This window comes from Peromyscus californicus, unplaced genomic scaffold (assembly GCF_007827085.1).
Source record: "Peromyscus californicus insignis strain IS unplaced genomic scaffold, ASM782708v3 Scaffold_4__1_contigs__length_199733344, whole genome shotgun sequence".
In the NCBI taxonomy this organism is placed as follows: Eukaryota; Metazoa; Chordata; class Mammalia; order Rodentia; family Cricetidae; genus Peromyscus; species Peromyscus californicus.
The window spans coordinates 53,954,544-53,972,900 of record NW_026294562.1 but is presented as its reverse complement, the minus strand read 5'-3'; the positions used below and the strand labels follow the sequence as shown (position 1 = coordinate 53,972,900).

At 48.7% G+C, this 18,357-nt stretch overlaps 2 protein-coding genes across 3 annotated transcripts; one reads left to right on the top strand and one right to left on the bottom strand.

Moving 5' to 3' along the window:
* Positions 1–18: 18 nt before the first annotated feature.
* Positions 19–15,005, top strand: LOC128124458 (uncharacterized). Of its 2 annotated transcripts, none has more exons than XM_052760750.1 (2): positions 19–8,285; positions 8,570–15,005. In XM_052760750.1, exon 1 carries the CDS (start codon positions 7,022–7,024, stop codon positions 8,036–8,038), a length of 1,017 nt encoding a protein of 338 aa, XP_052616710.1. In that variant the 5' UTR covers positions 19–7,021; the 3' UTR covers positions 8,039–8,285; positions 8,570–15,005. The 2 variants fall into 2 exon arrangements, with proteins under 2 accessions (XP_052616710.1, XP_052616711.1); XM_052760751.1 differs by having other exon boundaries at positions 8,552–15,005.
* A 115-nt stretch (positions 15,006–15,120) lies between these two features.
* Prdx5 (peroxiredoxin 5) lies at positions 15,121–18,080 on the bottom strand. Its single transcript, XM_052760752.1, has 6 exons — positions 17,820–18,080; positions 16,407–16,541; positions 15,950–16,081; positions 15,638–15,676; positions 15,461–15,522; positions 15,121–15,380 (listed from the first exon to the last, which is right to left on the bottom strand). The coding sequence occupies exons 1-6, from the start codon at positions 17,985–17,987 to the stop codon at positions 15,275–15,277; spliced, it is 642 nt and encodes a 213-aa protein (XP_052616712.1). The 5' UTR covers positions 17,988–18,080; the 3' UTR covers positions 15,121–15,274.
* Positions 18,081–18,357: the final 277 nt, after the last annotated feature.

The window sequence follows — 18,357 nt, the reverse complement described above, 5'->3', positions numbered from 1 at the left end:
AGTTTTACATAGATTCTAGGGACTGGAACTCAGGTCCTTGTCTGTGTGTGGCAGGCACTTTACCAAATGAGCCATACCTGCATCCCTAGTGTAGGTGCATGTGCGTGTGTATTCACGTGTGTGGGTATGTGTGTGTGTGTGTTATTTAAAGATAGGGTCTCATGAACTTTCTATGTAGCTAAAATTGTGTTATTGCCAATGGTGAGAATAAGACCACTTCCAGAATTTGAGCCAAATTTGAAGCAAGCTTGGTTTTTATTGGGTACACCTCAACTGCCTCCTGAGTCAGGTTAAAGAGAGTACCCCAGAATCCATCTCCTGGGCCCCTTTTAAGGAGTAAAATCACAGTAGTTTTACAGAAGGGAGATGATGGAGCAATAAGGAAATACAGAGGGAAAAAAATTTTTTTAAAATACAGCATAATGGCTCCTGCCTTCAAAAATGGAGTCAGGCAGGATCCTCAACTGGATTGTGTTCCTGATTCTCCTGCCTTCACCTTCTGAATACTGGGATTACAGATATGCCCAGTTTTTGTTTTTCTTTTATTAATATTTATTTTTATTTTATATGTATGAATGTTTTGCTTGCATGAATGTCTGTGTGCCACATGCATGCCTGGTGCCTGCCTAGTTGCGAGAGGGTGTTGGATGCCCTGGAACTGAAGTTGGTGATGTCTGTGAGTTGCCATGTGGGTGCTGGGAACTGAATTCGGGTCCTCTATAAGAGCATCAACTGCTCTTAACCATGGAACCTTCTCTCCAGGCCCCAGTTTTTAATACTAATTTCTTTCTGTTTGCTTTCTTTTCACAATGACTGCAAGGCAAGGGCTTTATCCTCAGCCCTTCTGCACAATTCATCTGCAGAGCATGTCAGAAAACTCAGGAACTTACTTCAGCTTGATTTATTACAACTAGTATTACAAGGTTGGGGGTGTGGTCAGCAGGAGATTGTTTGTCTAGCAAGGGCTGGCCTCCATTTCCAGCACCGAAGAGGAACAGAGACAAAAGGCTCAGATAGAGAGATGAGAGGGGAGCAGGGCAAGAACAGGGGAAGACACACTGCCCTGGGGGCCTGCCATACCCTGTCCTCTGGGTTCTCAGGGTGACATCTCCATGGAGGCAGGACTGAAGTTCCACACCCTCACTGAAAAGTAGTTAGAGCGACAGGACCAGCATGGGTGTGGACACCAGCTCAGCTTGTCTGCTCAGATTCTCGCTGGCTCCATCTGTAGCACCTCCCTCCAGGGGATGGGACAGACCCCTCCAGGGTCTCATGATCTGTTATCAGACAAGGCTAGGTCAAAGAATTATTGTTATGTCTAGCTCCTAGATGGACAGATGGAGAACAGGATTTAGAACTTCTCTGAGCAGCTTTGGAGAAGAGAGCTTTTAGTTTAGTTTCCATGGCTGCCTTGGGAAGGGAGTTAGAAGCCAGTGGCCATGGTCAATAAACAACATACATAGCATTGTATTGGATGGATAGATGATAGATAGACAGACAGACACACACACACACACACACACACACACACACACACACACACACACACACACTGCATCCTAAGTGTACCTAACTTACCTCCGAGGTTGAGATAGGAGGATTGCAAGTTCCAGTCCACAGAGGAACACTGCTTACTGGCTTATTCCTCATGGCATGCTCAGCCTGCTTTCCTATACAACCCTGGACTACCTGCTCAGGGTGGCAACCCCCAGGGTGAGCTGGGTCTCCCACACCAATCATTAATTAAGAAAATGCAGCCGGGCGGTGGTGGCGCACACCTTTAATCCCAGCACTCAGGAGACAGAGCCAGGCGGATCTCTGTGAGTTTGAGGCCAGCCTGGTCTCCAAAGCGAGTTCCAGGAAAGGCGCAAAGCTACCCAGAGAAACCGTCTCCAAAAAAACCAAAAAAAGAAAAGAAAAAAAAATGCTCCACAGGAATGTCTACAGGCCAATCTGATGGAGATGAGGTTTTTTTGTTTTGTTTCTCAGTTGAGATTTCCTCTTCCAGGTAACTCTAGCTTATTTCAAGATGATTTTTAAAAACAACTAAGGAAGGCACCCATTTGGAGTCTTGGAATGTACCACCTTTGGGATGTGGCAGCTTTCAGAAAACCTTGAAGGTAATGGGATTATTTTCTTCTATTCTCCATTTCCTCCTTTGTAGGTGTTAGCTATTCTGCCAAATGTTAGTTATTCGGCTGCACTGTGTTCTTACCCTGCACGGAAATGTCACGAAACACAACAGAATCCGCTAATAAGAGTTTTATTAAAGATAAAGGGACAGAGAGTGAACAGGCCTGCAGGAAACACGTGTGTGGAGAAGAAGAAGGAGGAACCGGGAACATGGCGCCGGATTTTAAAGGCTGGGCATGGACAGATCAGCGTCACTACTACACGCAAGCGCGTAGATCACATGGCCATGTTGCGCGCCTACGTAGCCAATGGAACATCAAGGATCTTGGTCACACAAGATGCCCTGACCCAGAAATGGCTATCCTGACCTGGAACTGGCTAGGCGGAAGTGTCTGTCGGGCATATGCGAACACGCCCGACCGTGGGGGCGTGTTGTAAACCTTTCAGTAGGGAGCTGAGGAAGCCCTGAAATGAATGAGTATTTTGACATGGGCTTGGTCATGTTGAGGACTCCAGAATCTTGGATGCAGGGGAATATAGGCCAGGCTCAAGAGGAGTGGCAAAGCCCTCCCATGGGTCCGTAGGAATGTTTACTAACTAATGATGAGTGTGTACAGAGACTAGCAACTGCAGCCTCCTCCTTGCGATGTTTATGGACAGCTCACTTACAGAGACCTCCCACTGAAACTAGGTAACCCCTCCCCAGTGCTGCACCCAATAAACACACTGAGGTTTCCTGGAGCCATAGTATTGGTTGCAGACCCTACCTGATCCCAGCTTTGTGTATCTGTGCCTGTCCATTCTTCAGTCCTTTGCTCTCCTTAGCCAGGGTACCAGGACCCTGGACCCTGGATACCACAGGACACAGCATTCCTGTTTGTTTACTAGACACAGGTGTGATATCTGGAATTCCAGCAGCCATACTGGGTTTTCAGGTGAAAACATGTTCAAATTGGCAGAGCAAGAAGATAGAGGTGTGAGTGCCCAGTAGTCACCCAGCTGCCAATGACTGCCACCTCAGTCCATCTATGAGCTCCCAAGCAAAACTTGATCTATCCCGTATCAGGTCCCAAGGAAAATCAACTCCTGAAACTCCAAAAGGCAGTCTAAATATCCAGACACAAGCTCAATCTGGACTATAGGAGCATTTCTGCAGGTTAGGTAAACGCCAGCCTTCCTCGGGAACTTATGAAACTGGTTCCCATCTACCCCAAAGGAATCATTTCCCTTAGCTCTGACAGAAAGGACATTATGGCTACCTGTGGTGCCTATCAGCCAAAGCAAATGCTGGCCTCCAGGCTCCCTCAGTATCACAAGTACCTGTGACCCATTCCAAAGTCCAGGCCAGCATCCTGGCCTTTCTCAGCTCTTCGCCTACCCAACCCTCTCTCCAGCTCATAGGTTCCCCTCCCCCAGCTGCTCATCCCCCTTATAACCCTGCTATTCGGTTTTTCCTCCCAGGCGGGCTCCTGCCTCTCTCACTAGGTTTTCTCTGTTCTCTGTGCCCTGCTAGACTCCTTCCTTTCACAGACAGCCCTGGCCAGGTCCAGTCTGTTGGTCATGGTCAGTCTCCTCCTTTCTGTCTCTGTTCTGAGCTCTTCCAGATGCCTCTGGCTGTTCCCTCTTTCATCTCTACAATAAAAAACCTTCCCCCTGGCCTGGCGGCGGTGGTGCGCGCCTTTAATCCCAGCACTCGGGAGGCAGAGCCAGGCGGATCTCTGTGAGTTCGAGGCCAGCCTGGGCTACCAAGTGAGTTCCAGGAAAGGAGCAAAGCTACACAGAGAAACCCTGTCTCGGAAAAAAAAAAAAAACCAAACTTCCCCCTAACTATCCCATGGAGCAGTCATGTGGTCAGTTTATACACCCCACACCACCCGCTTATTTTGGTTTTCTGTTATTGGCACCGGTAAAAAGACACAAGTCCTAGTGGTAGCTCATGCTTATAATACCAGACTGAAACAGGACTGGCACCAGTTCAAGGCCAGCCTAGGCTACAGTAAGAAACTCTCTCTCTCTCTCTCTCTCTCTCTCTCTCTCTCTCTCTCTCTCTCTCTCTCTCACACACACACACACACACACACACACACACACACACACACACGCAAAGTTAAATAGGGTATAGTGTTGTACACTGTAATCCTAGCACTCAGGAGGCAGAGGCAGGCAGAACTCTTAGGCCAGCCTGCTCTACAAGATAGAATTCCTAGCCACCCTCCCATGACCTCGAAGCACTGGCAAGACACTTAGTCATCCCGGGGCCTTACGTCCTACATAATCCATGCGCTGTGTGGTCACGTAGTCACGTAATTTGCGTGCAGCGTGATCACATAATCTATGCTCATGCCTGGTGTAGCTAGCCATGTAAGCCCATATGCACATGCACGGGGAATCCATAAAAAGTGGTCACATGCTCCTCCCCATCTCTCCTTACAGGACGATTTCCAGAGGCCTAAGCACTCCCTTCTGTTCTCTTTCCCCTAATAAACTCTTATTTATATAATAAACTCTAGTAGGTTTTGTTGTGCCTCGTGGCTTTTCTGTAATGGTAAACTGCACCGATTAAAAATAACACAGCACCGCATAAAACTAACACTACATAGTTACAGGCCACCCGGGGGCACATAGGGAGACCCTGTCTAACAATAACAAGAGAATGTGAGCAGGACATGGTGAGACTACACCTATAGTTCCAACACTTGAGAGATGAACGGGAGGATGAGTTCAAGGTCATCCATGGCTTATGTGTGGAGTTTGAGGCCAGCCTGGACTACATAAAACCCTACCACACAGAACATCCTGTGCTGGAACTCAATTTGTAGACCAGGCTGGCCTGCTGCTGTCTCCTGAATGCTGGGATCTCTTTCATTTTAGGTGTATGGGTGTTTTGCCTGCAGGTACGTATGTCTAGGCACATGTGCACAGTAGCACAGATGCCAGCAGAGGGCACCAGAAGCCTTGGAACTGAAGTTACAGATGGCTGTAAACCACCATGTGGGTGCTGGGAACTGAACCCAGATGCTCTGGAAGAGCTGCCAGTGCTTTTAACCACTGAGCCTCTCTCCAGCCCCAACCCTTCCTTCCCACTCCTGAGACAGGGTTTCTTTGTGTAGACCTTGAAAGGTTTACAACACGCCCCCACGATCGGGCGTGTTCGCATATGCCCAACAGACACTTCCACCTAGCCAGTTCCAGGTCAGGATAGCCATTTCCGGGTCAGGGCATCTCGCGTGACCAAGATCCGTGACGTTCCATTGGCTACGTAGGCGTGCAACGTGGCCATGTGATCTACGCGCTTGCGTGTAATAGTGACGCTGATCTGTCCACGCCCAGCCTTTAAAATCCGGCGCCATGTTCCCGGTTTCTTCTTCTTCTTCCTTCTTCTTCTCCACACACGTGTTTCCCGCAGGCCTGTTCACTCTCTGTCCCTTTACCTTTAATAAAACTCTTGTTAGCGGATTCTGTCGTGTTTCGTGGCATTTCCTTGCAGGGTAAGAACACAACGCAGCCGAAAAACTAACATTTTGGTGCCGAAACCAAGCGGGCGCTTCCGGGCACCCTGCGCCTGGAAACCCATAACCGGGGACTGCAACACTCTGCTCCGTACGCGACAGACCGCTCTCCATTTTGCCTGACCGCAAAAATTCCATGCAACACCGCTTTCTCCGATTGGTGAGTCCCCCCATTTTTCGGCCAGTGTAAACGGTTTCCTGAATCTGTGAGAACAACCGGTACCTCACAAGTATTCTTGAGACCGGGGGAACCCCCGACCACGGTCTTCATTGGCTACGGTCGGCCCCTATCGCAGGCCTGAGATTTCTAGCCCTCTCCCACGTCTGCAGCCTGAGATATTTCTCGCGTTGGGACCACCGCCGTTGGGTGCGTCCTGGGGGCCACGTGGGGCCGACACGTTCATCCGACTTGACGAAGCGGCAGACGCTGTCCGGATTCCCAGGGAATCCTTTCCTCACGTGGCAGGGGCCCCCGCTTCTGTGGCTGACGAGCCAAGGAGCAGCTTGCACCCGGGATCCGTCCTTGGCCTTGGGGACGCCTGGGGCCTTGGCTCCGGAACACGTTTGTTTTTTTTATCTTTTTTATTTTTCTGCCTCTCCGCTGCAGACATGGGAAACAAGGCTTCCAACCCTGTTAGTCCTTCCTCTCCATTAGGCTGTCTTGTTGAAGCTTTAAAACCTCTCAGTTTAGTGCCTTACATAAAGATTCCTAAGCTAACTCGTCTATGTTCTAAAAAATGGCCAAAGTATTCTTTAGAAAACAACAAAAAATGGCCGCCGAGCGGCTCCTTAGATCCCGATATTTTACGGGAGTTATCTAATTACTGTCAGCGCTCAGGCAGATGGAAAGAGTTGCCCTATGTCATAGCATTTTTCTTTCTCAGTGCTAAACCGTCTCTTCTGGATTCCTTCTCTCCTGCTCATATGCTCCTGGCTATGCCTGAACCGGAGGATTCTCTGACTCCGGAATCTCTGACTCTAGATCCTGCTAACGAACCTCCACCTATTCGACCTCCAGCTCCAACTCCTAGAAAACCGTTCCTTCCGCTCCCCTCCCGGATTCTTCTTCTAAAGCTGCTCCTTCCTCGGCAGCGGCCGGTTCCAAAGGCCCTGCCCTAGCTCCAAACTTCACTCCTCCTATCACCTGCTCTCGGGCTGCTAAATTGCCTGATTCCAGCCATCCAAAACCTTCCACTGTTCTCCCTTTGCGAGAGGTGGCTGGTGTGGATGGACTGATTAAAGTTCATGTTCCATTCTCTCTAGCAGAACTCTCTCAGATAGAAAGTAAGCTGGGTTCTTATACTTCTAATTCTGCTGCCTTTATTAAACAGTTTCAATATATAACTCAATCTTATAGTCTTACCTTTCATGATATATTCATGATACTTTCTAATAACTTACTTCCTGAGGAGCGCAGGCGGGTTTGGGAGCAGGCTAGGATTCACGCAGACGAAATTCATCAAACTAACCTTTCACACCCTGCAGGAGCTGAGGCGGTTCCTGACCAAGAGCCACACTGGGATTATAACACCCAGGGTGGCTGTCTAGCCAGAGATAGGTTTATTACCTGTCTCCTGACAGGTCTCTGTAAGGCTGCCCTAAAACCAGTAAACTATGAAAAACTAAAAATGGTTATTCAAGATAAGGACGAAAATCCATCTCATTTCTTAGAGCAGCTCACCAAAGCTCTACTTCAGTTCACTAGCTTAGACCCGGAGAGCCCTGAGGGCAGGCAGCTGCTAATAACCCAGTTTGTCTCACAGAGCTTCCCTAACATTAGGGATAAACTTAAACGTTTGGAGAACGGCCCTCTAACTCCACAGGCAGATGTGCTAGTGATAGCGTTTAAGGTGTACCATGGTAAAGATGAAAAAGCCCATAAGAGGAGCTGCCAGATGCTGGCAAGCACTGCCCGACCGGCTCTCCGAAAGCCGTCTGGTCCCTGCTTCAAGTATGGGAGAGAAGGCCATTGGGCCCAGGCTTGCACCACCGGCCCACGAAGGGCACCGACAAAGCCTTGTCCAAAGTGTTGCCAAAAGGGTCACTGGTCAGCTGACTGTCCTAATGTCCCAAGCGACATAGGAATGCCAGATGAAGACCACCCTCCAGCTGACTTTGTAGGCTTGGCTTACAGCGAGGACTGCTGCTGCCTGGTTTCCGCCCCGGCCACTCCCATCTCACACAGGGAACCTAGGGTAATTATAAAGGTCAATGGGAGCCCCATCTTGTTCCTTTTGGACACCGGAGCTACCTACTCTGTCCTGAGAGAGTTTTGGGGGTCCACCTCTCCTGCTCGTCTCCCTATTGTCGGGGTTGGGGACAGCCTTATCTACCTCATCAGACACCACCACTCAGTTGCATTTTCAGAGGCATCCCTCTCACACACACATTCTTAGAGGTGCCAAGCTGCCCTGTACCTTTAATGGGGAGGGATCTTCTAGCTAAGGTAGGAGTGTCCATTTCTTTTGCTCCACACATTCGCCTCATCCCAGACGCGCCAGCAGCTCCTTTACTTCTCCTCCTAGCCACTCACTCTTCTGACTCTAACAATTCCTTTCCCCTACCAGTCTCTCAGGTAGACACAGTCTCTCAGGTAGACACACAGAGCCGGAGGCAAAAAGGACCATCAAAAATATCCAGGCGGTAAGGAATAATGTAATACAATAATCTATCATTGTTCGATACTCAGCAACTGATCACCTGCATTTCCTAAATGCTAACCTAATAAGGGAAACCGGTGCCTTAAATAAACTACCTCTAATAAGACTTGTCTCAGATAGAAATTAAGCAGAGTACTAAGGCCAGATCTACCTCAGGTAAATATCACATGTCTCTATCTGGACAGGCCAGATCTACCTCAGACAAATGCCAACTCCAAAATAAAATAATAATGATTCTTTCTCTCTAAGCCTTTTCTATGTCAACAGTATCTTGTCAAACAGAAGGTTCCTAGCCACAGCACGGAGGGTTCCCAGCCACAGCACGGATAGACAGCCGCAGAACGAGGGGACGGCAGAACTTCATTCCAGGACCTGCCCACCAACATCCCAGGACTTCACAAGATACCCTCTCATCCCCCTGCCCCCCAAGAGCCAACCAACGCCCACTATTCAGCTGGAAGCAGTCTTTGAGAGAAACGTTGCCCCCATACCCAGGCAACCACAATTTTTTTTTCTTTTTTTAAAAAGGAAGAGTCAGGGATGAAAGGTTTACAACACGCCCCCACGGTCGGGCGTGTTCGCATATGCCCAACAGACACTTCCACCTAGCCAGTTCCAGGTCAGGATAGCCATTTCCGGGTCAGGGCATCTCGCGTGACCAAGATCCGTGACATTCCATTGGCTACGTAGGCGCGCAACGTGGCCATGTGATCTACGCGATTGCGTGTAGTAGTGACGCTGATCTGTCCACGCCCAGCCTTTAAAATCCGGCGCCATGTTCCCGGTTCCTTCTTCTTCCTCCTTCTTCTCCACACACGTGTTTTCTGCAGGCCTGTTCACTCTCTGTCCCTTTACCTTTAATAAAACTCTTGTTAGCGGATTCTGTCGTGTTTCGTGGCATTTCCTTGCAGGGTAAGAACACAACGCAGCCGAAAAACTAACAGACCTGGCAGTCCTAGAACTCACTCTGTAGACCAGGATGACCTCGAACTCAGAAATCTACCTGCCTCTGCCTCTGCGTGCTGCAAACCTGTCTTCTTAATAGCTGACCCTCAGGCTTCCTGCTCCAGCAGCATAAAGCTAGTATGTGTGTCTGGGTTCTTTTAGGACATGTGATCAATTGTTTGGCCTTAATATTGGCCCTTTGGCCTCTACAGTCGAGAAAAGCCACCATTCCCTGTTCCAGGAACAGCCTCAGGCCTCCCAAGCCCTCAGGCCCAATCCACAGGGCCTGGCTGGACTTACCTCAGACCTGAAGCCCCGCCTGCTGGCTCTAGAAACAGCCTTACTGCATTCTTCTGGCAGGTGTAGCTCTCCTTAGGGGCCTGGAGCGGCTCCAGGGCTGGCTCAACACTAGACGTTCCTCCCCAGGAAGATGAGCCCAGGTGCTGTGCAACCAGGGTCCACCAACCCCCATAAGGCTGTCCCAAGGTGCCACTGGGACCCTGTAAACCCCCTTCTCTCAGCCTAGAGACTCAGCCTCTGGAGAGGACACTTCCTTAGAGGCCTTGTAAGGATGGGAAAGATAGGCAGCCAGTGAGAAATGAAAGTTGGTGTCTGTGAGAGGGACTGCCAAGGTCGTATGAGGTTACGGGAAGAACGGGAGGCAGAGTTCAGGGGCCAGGGTTCTCCACTAGTCCATGCAGTGCCCTGCGGTAGGAAGCCCTGTTCCTCAGCTCCTTCCTTTATCTCTAAAGATCTGGGAAGGGACAAGTCTCTGCACTGTGCTCGCTCCTCAGGGTTACTGTGACCCAAGCATCACAAGAGGACATGTGAGCAATGGCCGGTGACATAGGGCAGTGGGTAGACTGAGAGAATCTCAGGAGAAAAGACGGGTGCACTGGCCACTCAGGTAGCTGATTAGTAGGTCCCCTTAGCAGGAGAACCCAAAGTCACCACCTAGTCCTCTACCCTGAGCGTCCACGGCCCCACCTGGCCCAGTGCCCTCCCCCTGGCATCCCATCACAGATCTTTCGACACCTCTCTTCCATCTCCCAGCTCCACACAATCTCAGATTTGACTCGGATCTGTGCTCTGAACAAGTCCTCTGGTGCCTGGGAAGGCTGGGAGGCAAGTTGCTTACCACTCTCAAAGCCCTGAACTGCTGACTTCCAGATAGCCTCAGCCAAGCAGCCCCAGTGCCCAGACTGCCTGATCCTCCTGTAAGTTAGGCCAGCACTACCTTTCCGGCTCATCCTGACTCGTCTCTGCCACTCCCATCCCTAGGCTCCTTTCAGTTCCAGGGCCTCTTCCACCCTGCCTGGCCTCTCAGCCTCTGGCTGCTGCAGAGCTGGTTTGGGTCCTGAGTACTGTACAGTGTTGTGGAATATCTGTTTAACTGGGTAAAAATGTGTTACATTTGTTTATGCCGCATTCGTTTAACTACGTAAAGATGTGCTGCATTTGGATTTGTGTTAATTAAATAAAATTGACCTGGACTCAGAGAGGCAGAGTTAGCAACGAGTTGTCAGGAAGTAGCAAAGAGGAGAGAACTAGAGGGAAAGAGAGGGAGGTGCCTGAGGCCAGCCAGCCAGGCAGCTACCAGCCAGCTGGACGCGGGAGTAGGACATACAGAATGAAAAAAAGGTTAAAGGCCCCGAGGCAAAAAGAAGAAGAAAAACAGGTTAAATTAAGATGCAAGAGCCAGTGGGAGAAGCATAGGCTAAGGCCAAGCATTCATAACTAATATTAAGTCTCCATGTCTTTATTTGGGAGCTGGCTGGTGGTCCAAGAGAGAAAGTCTGCTACAGGGCAGGACTGGTGTTATACCTCACTACGCCTAAACAGATCAGTCAAGTGTGCTGTAAGCATCTACCTCTTGAACTATACAACCTCCTAAACACAGCAAGGGCTTCCCAGCCAACCCCTGCTTCCCTGAACATGGATTCCACGGGCTAGGAACTGGATGTGGCTCTCCTGAGGCCCCAAGTCCTACCAGTGTCCCTGCTCTCAGTCCCTCATTTCTGACCACTACTGGCCACATGTCTCCAAGGCTCCTCCCCCAGGAAGTCTCCTGTACTGACCTGGTACTGTGTGCTCTGAGGAAGCCTGGTCAGTACCAGAGATGCTCCTGGAGGAACTGGAGTCTGCAAAATGGGAGGCCTGAAGCCAAGCTTCCTGTCCTGTGTTTTAAGAGTAAATGGAATCACCCAGCTCCTAGACCAAGCACTAGCTTGGTGTGGAAAAATTCTCTTGTATACTGTAAAGATTTGTCACTCAAATTGGTTTAATAAAACTCTGATTGGCCACTAGCCAGACAGGAAGTATAGGTGGGGTGACCAAACTAAGGATGGGAAGGAGAAGGGCAGAGCTAAGGGTCACCAGCCAAATGCAGAGGGACAAAATGAACATGACATGTTAATAAAGGTGCCACCAGGTGGCAGAGCATAAATAAGGAATGTGGGTTAACTTAAAATGTAAGAGTTAGTTAGTAACAAGCCTGAGCTATTGACCAAGCATTTATAATTTACATTCAGCCTCTAAGTCAGTTATTTGGGACCAGGAAGTCAGGACATGGAAAACCTCACCTACAAATGGTGCCCACTGTCCAGCATAGATCCACATAAAACCTGAAAAAGCTTTAAAAAGGTTCTAAACACACAAAAATGGAGACATTTTGACTTAAATTTTGAAGTCAAGATATTTTTAAAATATATAGGTTGGTTGAATCTAGCAGACTTGGATTCCTAGTCTCATGTCTCTCATGCCAGCCACAGTATGGAGACACATCTCCTGGTAGCTGCCATGAGCTAAGCCGTATGGTGGGTCCCTGCAGTCTCTCACATGTGCAGAGGTACAGCAAGTCATCTTTCAGCTGCTGCCTGCAGGTTTAAGCTCCCAGCACAAGCTCCACCAGCAAGTCGTATGGTGGGTTTGGGGATTTTGCTCATGTAAGTCAGAAAAAGTTACTGATATGCAGTAAAGACAGATTCAGATGGAAAAAAAGCCTCTAAACAGGTTACATTGTATTTAAAAATACACAGGCTTGGGAGAGAAAAGAAAAAGGGTAGAGAAAGTCCTTACAAAATAGTGTAATAAAAAATGTAAGCTATGGGGGCTGGTGAAGTGGCTCAGTGGTTAAGAGCACTGGCTGATCTTCCAGAGGTCCTGAGTTCAAGTCCCAGCAACCACATGGTGGCTCACAACCATCTGTAATGAGATCTGGCACCCTCTTCTGGCCTACAGGCATAAATGCAGGCAGAACACTGTATACATAATAAATAAATAAATCTTTAAAAAAATGTAAGCTATATATAGAGGGAAAATACACAGAGAGTCTGGATCCTGTATGTTATTGTGTTGTCTTTGAATTTTTTTGGCTTCTAAGAGACACTGGATTATGAAAACTGATAGATTCAACCAACCTACATATTTTAAAAATATCTTGACTTCAAAATTTAAGTCAAAAGATATGTTAATTTGGGGAAAGGTTATGCTTTTATTCCCACAGGAAATGAGAGGCTGTGGATTCATTCTGGTTAAGAAAAATCAGGTCAAGCCGGGCGGTGGTGGCACATGCCTTTAATCCCAGCACTTGGGAGGCAGAGGCAGGTGGATCTCTGTGAGTTCGAGGCCAGCCTGGTCTCCAAAGTGAGTTCCAGGAGAGGCGCAAAGCTACACAGAGAAACCCTGTCTCGAAAAACCAAAAAAAAAAGAGAAAAAAAGAAAAAGAAAAATCGGGTTTGATCAAGAAAGACCCCCTGAAAAATCTCCAGTGGGAATGGATGGCCCAGGTGATTCAACGTTCCAGAACAGCTTCAAGGCTGAAGGCTGAGATGATCCAGCCCCACAAAATTCTCCAGCCAGGACTTAACCATAATCCTGAATTTTCCCAGGGTCTCCAAAGATTACCAGTACTCCCAATCATCAGGAAGTAGTCTAGAAAACTATGCCCACATGCCCCTCCCAAATGGGTTATGGATATTTATTATCATTTTAGGGGAGTTGGTTACAAGTTGTTATGGATAATGGTAAGGAAAAAAGCTAAACAAAGGAGATTAGATTTAGGGATCTTATTCTGAAAAGATAAAGGGAAGATAAAGAAATGACAGGATAAAAGGGTAGATTACTGAATCTATTTTAATCCAAAAAAATCTATTACTCTTACATATTTTACATTGGTATGGATTTTAGTTTATTGATACAAATTTAAGGTTAGTTTTGTAATATGTAAATTTCTACTCTTGTTTAAGATATTATGTTTATGCAACTCATTTAAAAATGTAATGTATAGCCGGGCGGTGGTGGCACACACCTTTAATCCCAGCACTCGGGAGGCAGAGGCAGGCAGATCTCTGTGAGTTCGAGGCCAGCCTGGCAACAAAGCTAGTTCCAGGAAAGGCGTAAAGCTACACAAAGAAACCCTGTCTCAAAACAAACAAACAAAAATGTAATGTATAATTAAGAAATACAGATTATTAGCCATCTATTAGTCAAACTTATATTCATGTTAGGTTTTCTTGTATACAGAGATGTATTTCAGATAGATAGGTAATCTTCAAATACTTCAAAGACCTACTGAACATGGGGTTTAAGACAGTGAGATACGTCTGCTTCTGATAGTGCCAATGTACTCCAGAGAAGATGATGGGAATCAAAGAAATTCCATATGGAGTTTGTTTTCTTTATGGCAAAAGCTAGCCACATAGACAAAGAAACTGTCCTTGCTTCAATTGCTGACAGTTACTGTCCAAACTGAACCAGTAGGACACACAAAAAAGTGACTGCTGAACTTTGCCAAGATATGGTAGGACAGTCCTTCAAAATTCCCTGCTTCACAGGAAAATCTGTCAGATATGCTAGGCCTGTAGGTCAAAGATGGATGCCTCATCATCGCAGAGAAACTTTGAGTTACTGTCCAGGCAACCTGATGTCCCTGTCATTAGGAAACATTTCATCCTTCTGGAGTCTTTGATGAAGTTGAAGACTAGATAGTCATAGTAATAATTTTCCTTAGGTATGATAAAAGGGTAAATTAGATATAAAACTTTGGACTCAGCAAGATGGGATGGATAATTAAAAGTTTTCTCCTATTTTGTCAAATACAAATAGACTGGATATTGTAACTGTAATCCTTACTTGATAAGTATTAATCTAACTATGTTAAAGTTAAAACCTTCCTTTTTATATACTGTAAAGATTTGTCACTCAAATTGGTTTAACAAAACACTGATTGGCCATTAGCCAGGCAGGAAGTATAGGTGGGGTAACCAAACTAAAAATGATGGGAAGAAGGGCAGGGTCAAGGGGTCACTAGCCAGATTCAGAGGGAGCAGAAGATGAACATGCCATGTTAATAAAGGTACCACCAGCCGGGCAGTGGTGGCGCATGCCTTTAATCCCAGCACTCGGGAGGCAGAGGCAGGTGGATCTCTGTGAGTTCAAGGCCAGCCTGGGCTACAGCGCGAGCTCCAGGAAAGGCACCAAAACTACACAGAGAAACCCTGTCTCGAAAAACAAAAAAAATAAAATAAAATAAAATAAAAAAAATAAAGGTACCACCAGGTGGCAGAGCATAAATAAGGAATGTTGGTTAACTTAAAATGTAAGAGTTAGCTAGTAACAAGCCTGAGCTATCAACTGAGCATTTAGAATTTATGTTCAGCCTCTGAGTTGTTATTTGGGACCTGAAGGTTGGGACATGGAACCATCCATCTACAGCAGCTATCTCAGGATGCACCAAGTAAAGCCAATTCTGGCGTCCTCTCAGCTTCCAGGTACCTGCCCTGGCTGTCCTCTACTTTCTCCCACACACCCCTCCATTCACCTTGGCTCCAACTGTAACTACACCATGAGCAAGGGCAAAGCAGACAATTCCATGCCAGAGGCAGACACAAATCAGACTGTTTATTGCAAGAATATGATCAACATTCCATTTAAGTGGCCCCAGGTGAGGAGAGGCTGGGCCTCTCAGCCTCGAGCTGAGCAGGGAAGATGGGAAGGACAGGGGACCTTCTTCATCTGGTCAGGGCCTCAGAGCTGTGAGAGGATGTTGGGGGCCAGGCTGCAGGTGAGGCCTGTACCATCCGGCTCCACATTCAGGGCCTTCACTATGCCATTGTCTACCACCATGGAGAACCTGCAGAAAGGAGGTACAGCTGCAGAAGCCGAGCCAGCTGCCTGGGTCCCTAGTGCCAGTGGGGAATGCCCCCACTTTACCTCTTCAGCCGGCGATTCCCAAAGAGAGACACCAAAGAATCATCCAGTAATAAACCTGTCTCCTGGAAGACAGGCAGAGATGGGTGTCGAGAGCCCCCAAACAGGTCAGGGGCTGCTCCCCACATAACGACTCCCTCCAGGACCAACTGCAGGCTGAGGGAAGTGTGATACACTCACCTTCCCAAAGGCCCCAGTGGGGTCAGCCAGGAGCCGAACCTGAGGGAGAGAGTAATGTCACAAGGAAACCTCCAGTGCCAGTGAGATGTCTCAGTGAATACAGGCACTTGCTACCAAGCCTGAGGACCTGAGTTCAATCCCCAAGACCCGACATCGCAGGAGAGAACCAAGTCTCATAGGTTATCCTCTGACCTTCACTTAAGTACCATGGCATGAGTGCCCCCCCCCCACATAAAATAAGTAAATAAAATGTAATGAGAAACAAGGAAACCTCCTACCTGGGCCTGACCCCTCACAGACCCCACACCTCACCTTGCCTTCCGCCTGGTGGGCTCGACCCCACTCTTGAGTCACAAAGACGTCATTAACACTCAGACATGCCAACACCTGCACTCCCTTGGCCTTCAGAGCCCCAGCTTGCTCCACGAACCCAGGCAGGTGGGTCTAAGAGGAAAACACAGGGTCAAAACAAAGACAGCTGCTGGAGTTCCTGAGCCGGCTCTTTAGCTTCCCATGCTCTAAAACCTCTGATCAGGCTAAGGAAAGCAGTGTGTGAAACATGCTATTTCCTTTTCACCTTGGCTACTCGGAAGGTTGAACCTAAATATCTGTGGTCAAGAACATGAAATTCCCATGGGCAAAACTCTTGTCTCATTAGCACAAGTCCCAAGTAATTTTTCAGTTCTTCGGTGAGCGGGATCAATCAGAGGTGTTAGATTTAACTCGAGTCCTTTTCTCCCACACTCCTGATTCTGGAAAGAAGCCTCACCTTAGAACAGCCAGGCGTGAAAGCCCCAGGCACTCCAAACAGGACTCCTTTCTTGCCCTTGAACAGGTCTGCCAGGTTCACCTTCTTCCCAGGCTCCCCTTCAAACACCTCCACCGAGGGGATGGCATCTCCCACCTGGAGACAAGGACTCCAGGGTAAAGGGGGGTAAAGAACGGCCCAGTAAGCCACATCCAGGCAGACACAGATCTTGATGGAGCCCGGGGCTGACACCCAGCAGAGAAAATGCCGCCTGTCAGTTTCCAGGGGTCAATCCCTGTCCTCTGTATCTCCCAGTTGCCCCACATCTTACAAGCTTCAAGAAAGCCTGGCTTTGCTTAAGCCTGGCAACAGAGAAAGGGAGAGGCCTCCCCAAGTGTCGCAAGGCTATGTCAACAAGCCACCCAGGATGGATCAATGCACAGAGAGGAGCACAGAGGGCTGTGCTTGGCATTGAGAAAGCGCCGGGCAACAGGGAGGGAGGACATCCTGTCCACACAACGGAAAGCCAGGGAAGACAGAAAGCCAGGGAAGACGCCCAAGTCAAAGGCTCTCAGGGTAGGTGGGGAGTGTCCACCTACCTGGAGGCTTCCTGAAGCCACAGGAGGGAACAAAAGGAAGGGAGGCTGGGGTCAGCAGGTAAAGGTGTTTGCCACCAAGCCTAACCCCCCATAACCAGACAGAACTGACTCCTGAGAAAGTTGTCCTCTGACCTCCACATGCACATGTGTGTTCCCAAATACACACACTAAATACATATTAAAAAGTGTTTTTTCGAAAAAGAAAGGGCCTTTAATCCCAGCACTAGGGAGGCAGAGCCAGGCGGATCCCCGTGAGTTTGAGGCCAGCCTGATCTACCGAGCTAGTCCAGGACAGGCACCAAAACTACACAGAGAAATCCTGTCTCGAAAAACCAAAAAAGAAAAAAAAAAAAAAAAAAAAAAAGGGATAAAGTCCAAGAAGCTTCCAGAAAGGCCAAACAGAAGCAGCGGGGGAAACATTCACAGAGGGGAGACAGCAATGGGAAAAAAAGAGAAAACAACAAAAAACCAACCCGGTCTCCAAGAGACCACCTCTCTTTCAAAAGATGCAGTGAAGCGGCATCTAGTACTATCACGAATGGGGCTCTGGAGAGGGGTATAAGAGGTTTGAAAAGCGGCCACGCAGCGAGAGAGAGATTTCAAGAATGTGGAAAATGACATAGCATCTGTCGCCTGGCAATGGTAGGGACCTGTCCCTGGACGTCGCAGTTAATGTGACAAGGAGGGTCAAGGAATGTCCCGCGACGGAGGGGCAATAAGGGGGGTCTTACAGAAAGCCTGACAGGGAGAAAGCGTCAAGGAGGACAGCTCGAGACCCTGCGAGCAGTCCAAAATGCCGCAACAGGGTGGATCCAGGAGAATTAGGACCGGTCACCTTGATCGGGGCCATAGCCACTGCGGCGCTGCTGAAGCTGCGGGCCCCGCTAGGCTCCCACCCTGCTGCTTCCCGGCTTGCTCGGCCTGCTTCGCACGTCCAGGTAGCAGCTGAACGGAGCACCGAACCGGCAATGCCGCCCAGGACGCGTATCCTAGGGAGTAGCATGTCAAGCCCGTCGCCGCAGCCCCCGGCTCGCCGCTAGGTCGGCCCACCAGAGGCGGGTGCCGAGTTCGCTCCGCCCACGCCAGCCCGCCGCACCGACCACGCGGGTTGATAGAGACTAAGCCGTGACGCATTATGACGCGGTGGGGCTTGCAGAGGTCGTGCGCCTTATTTGCATGCAGAGAGAGGCGCCCGATTTACCGATGCAACAGTTTCTGACCCTGAGCCGCAAACAGGGGTTGGGGTATAATCTGGCTAAGCCTCGAATGTGCTTTACACTCAACGAGAGCCCCGCAGTGCACTTGCTTTGCATTGTACATGCGATTTATAGCGAGCGGGGCTCGGCGTACACCGTTGTACTCTCCCTGAGAAA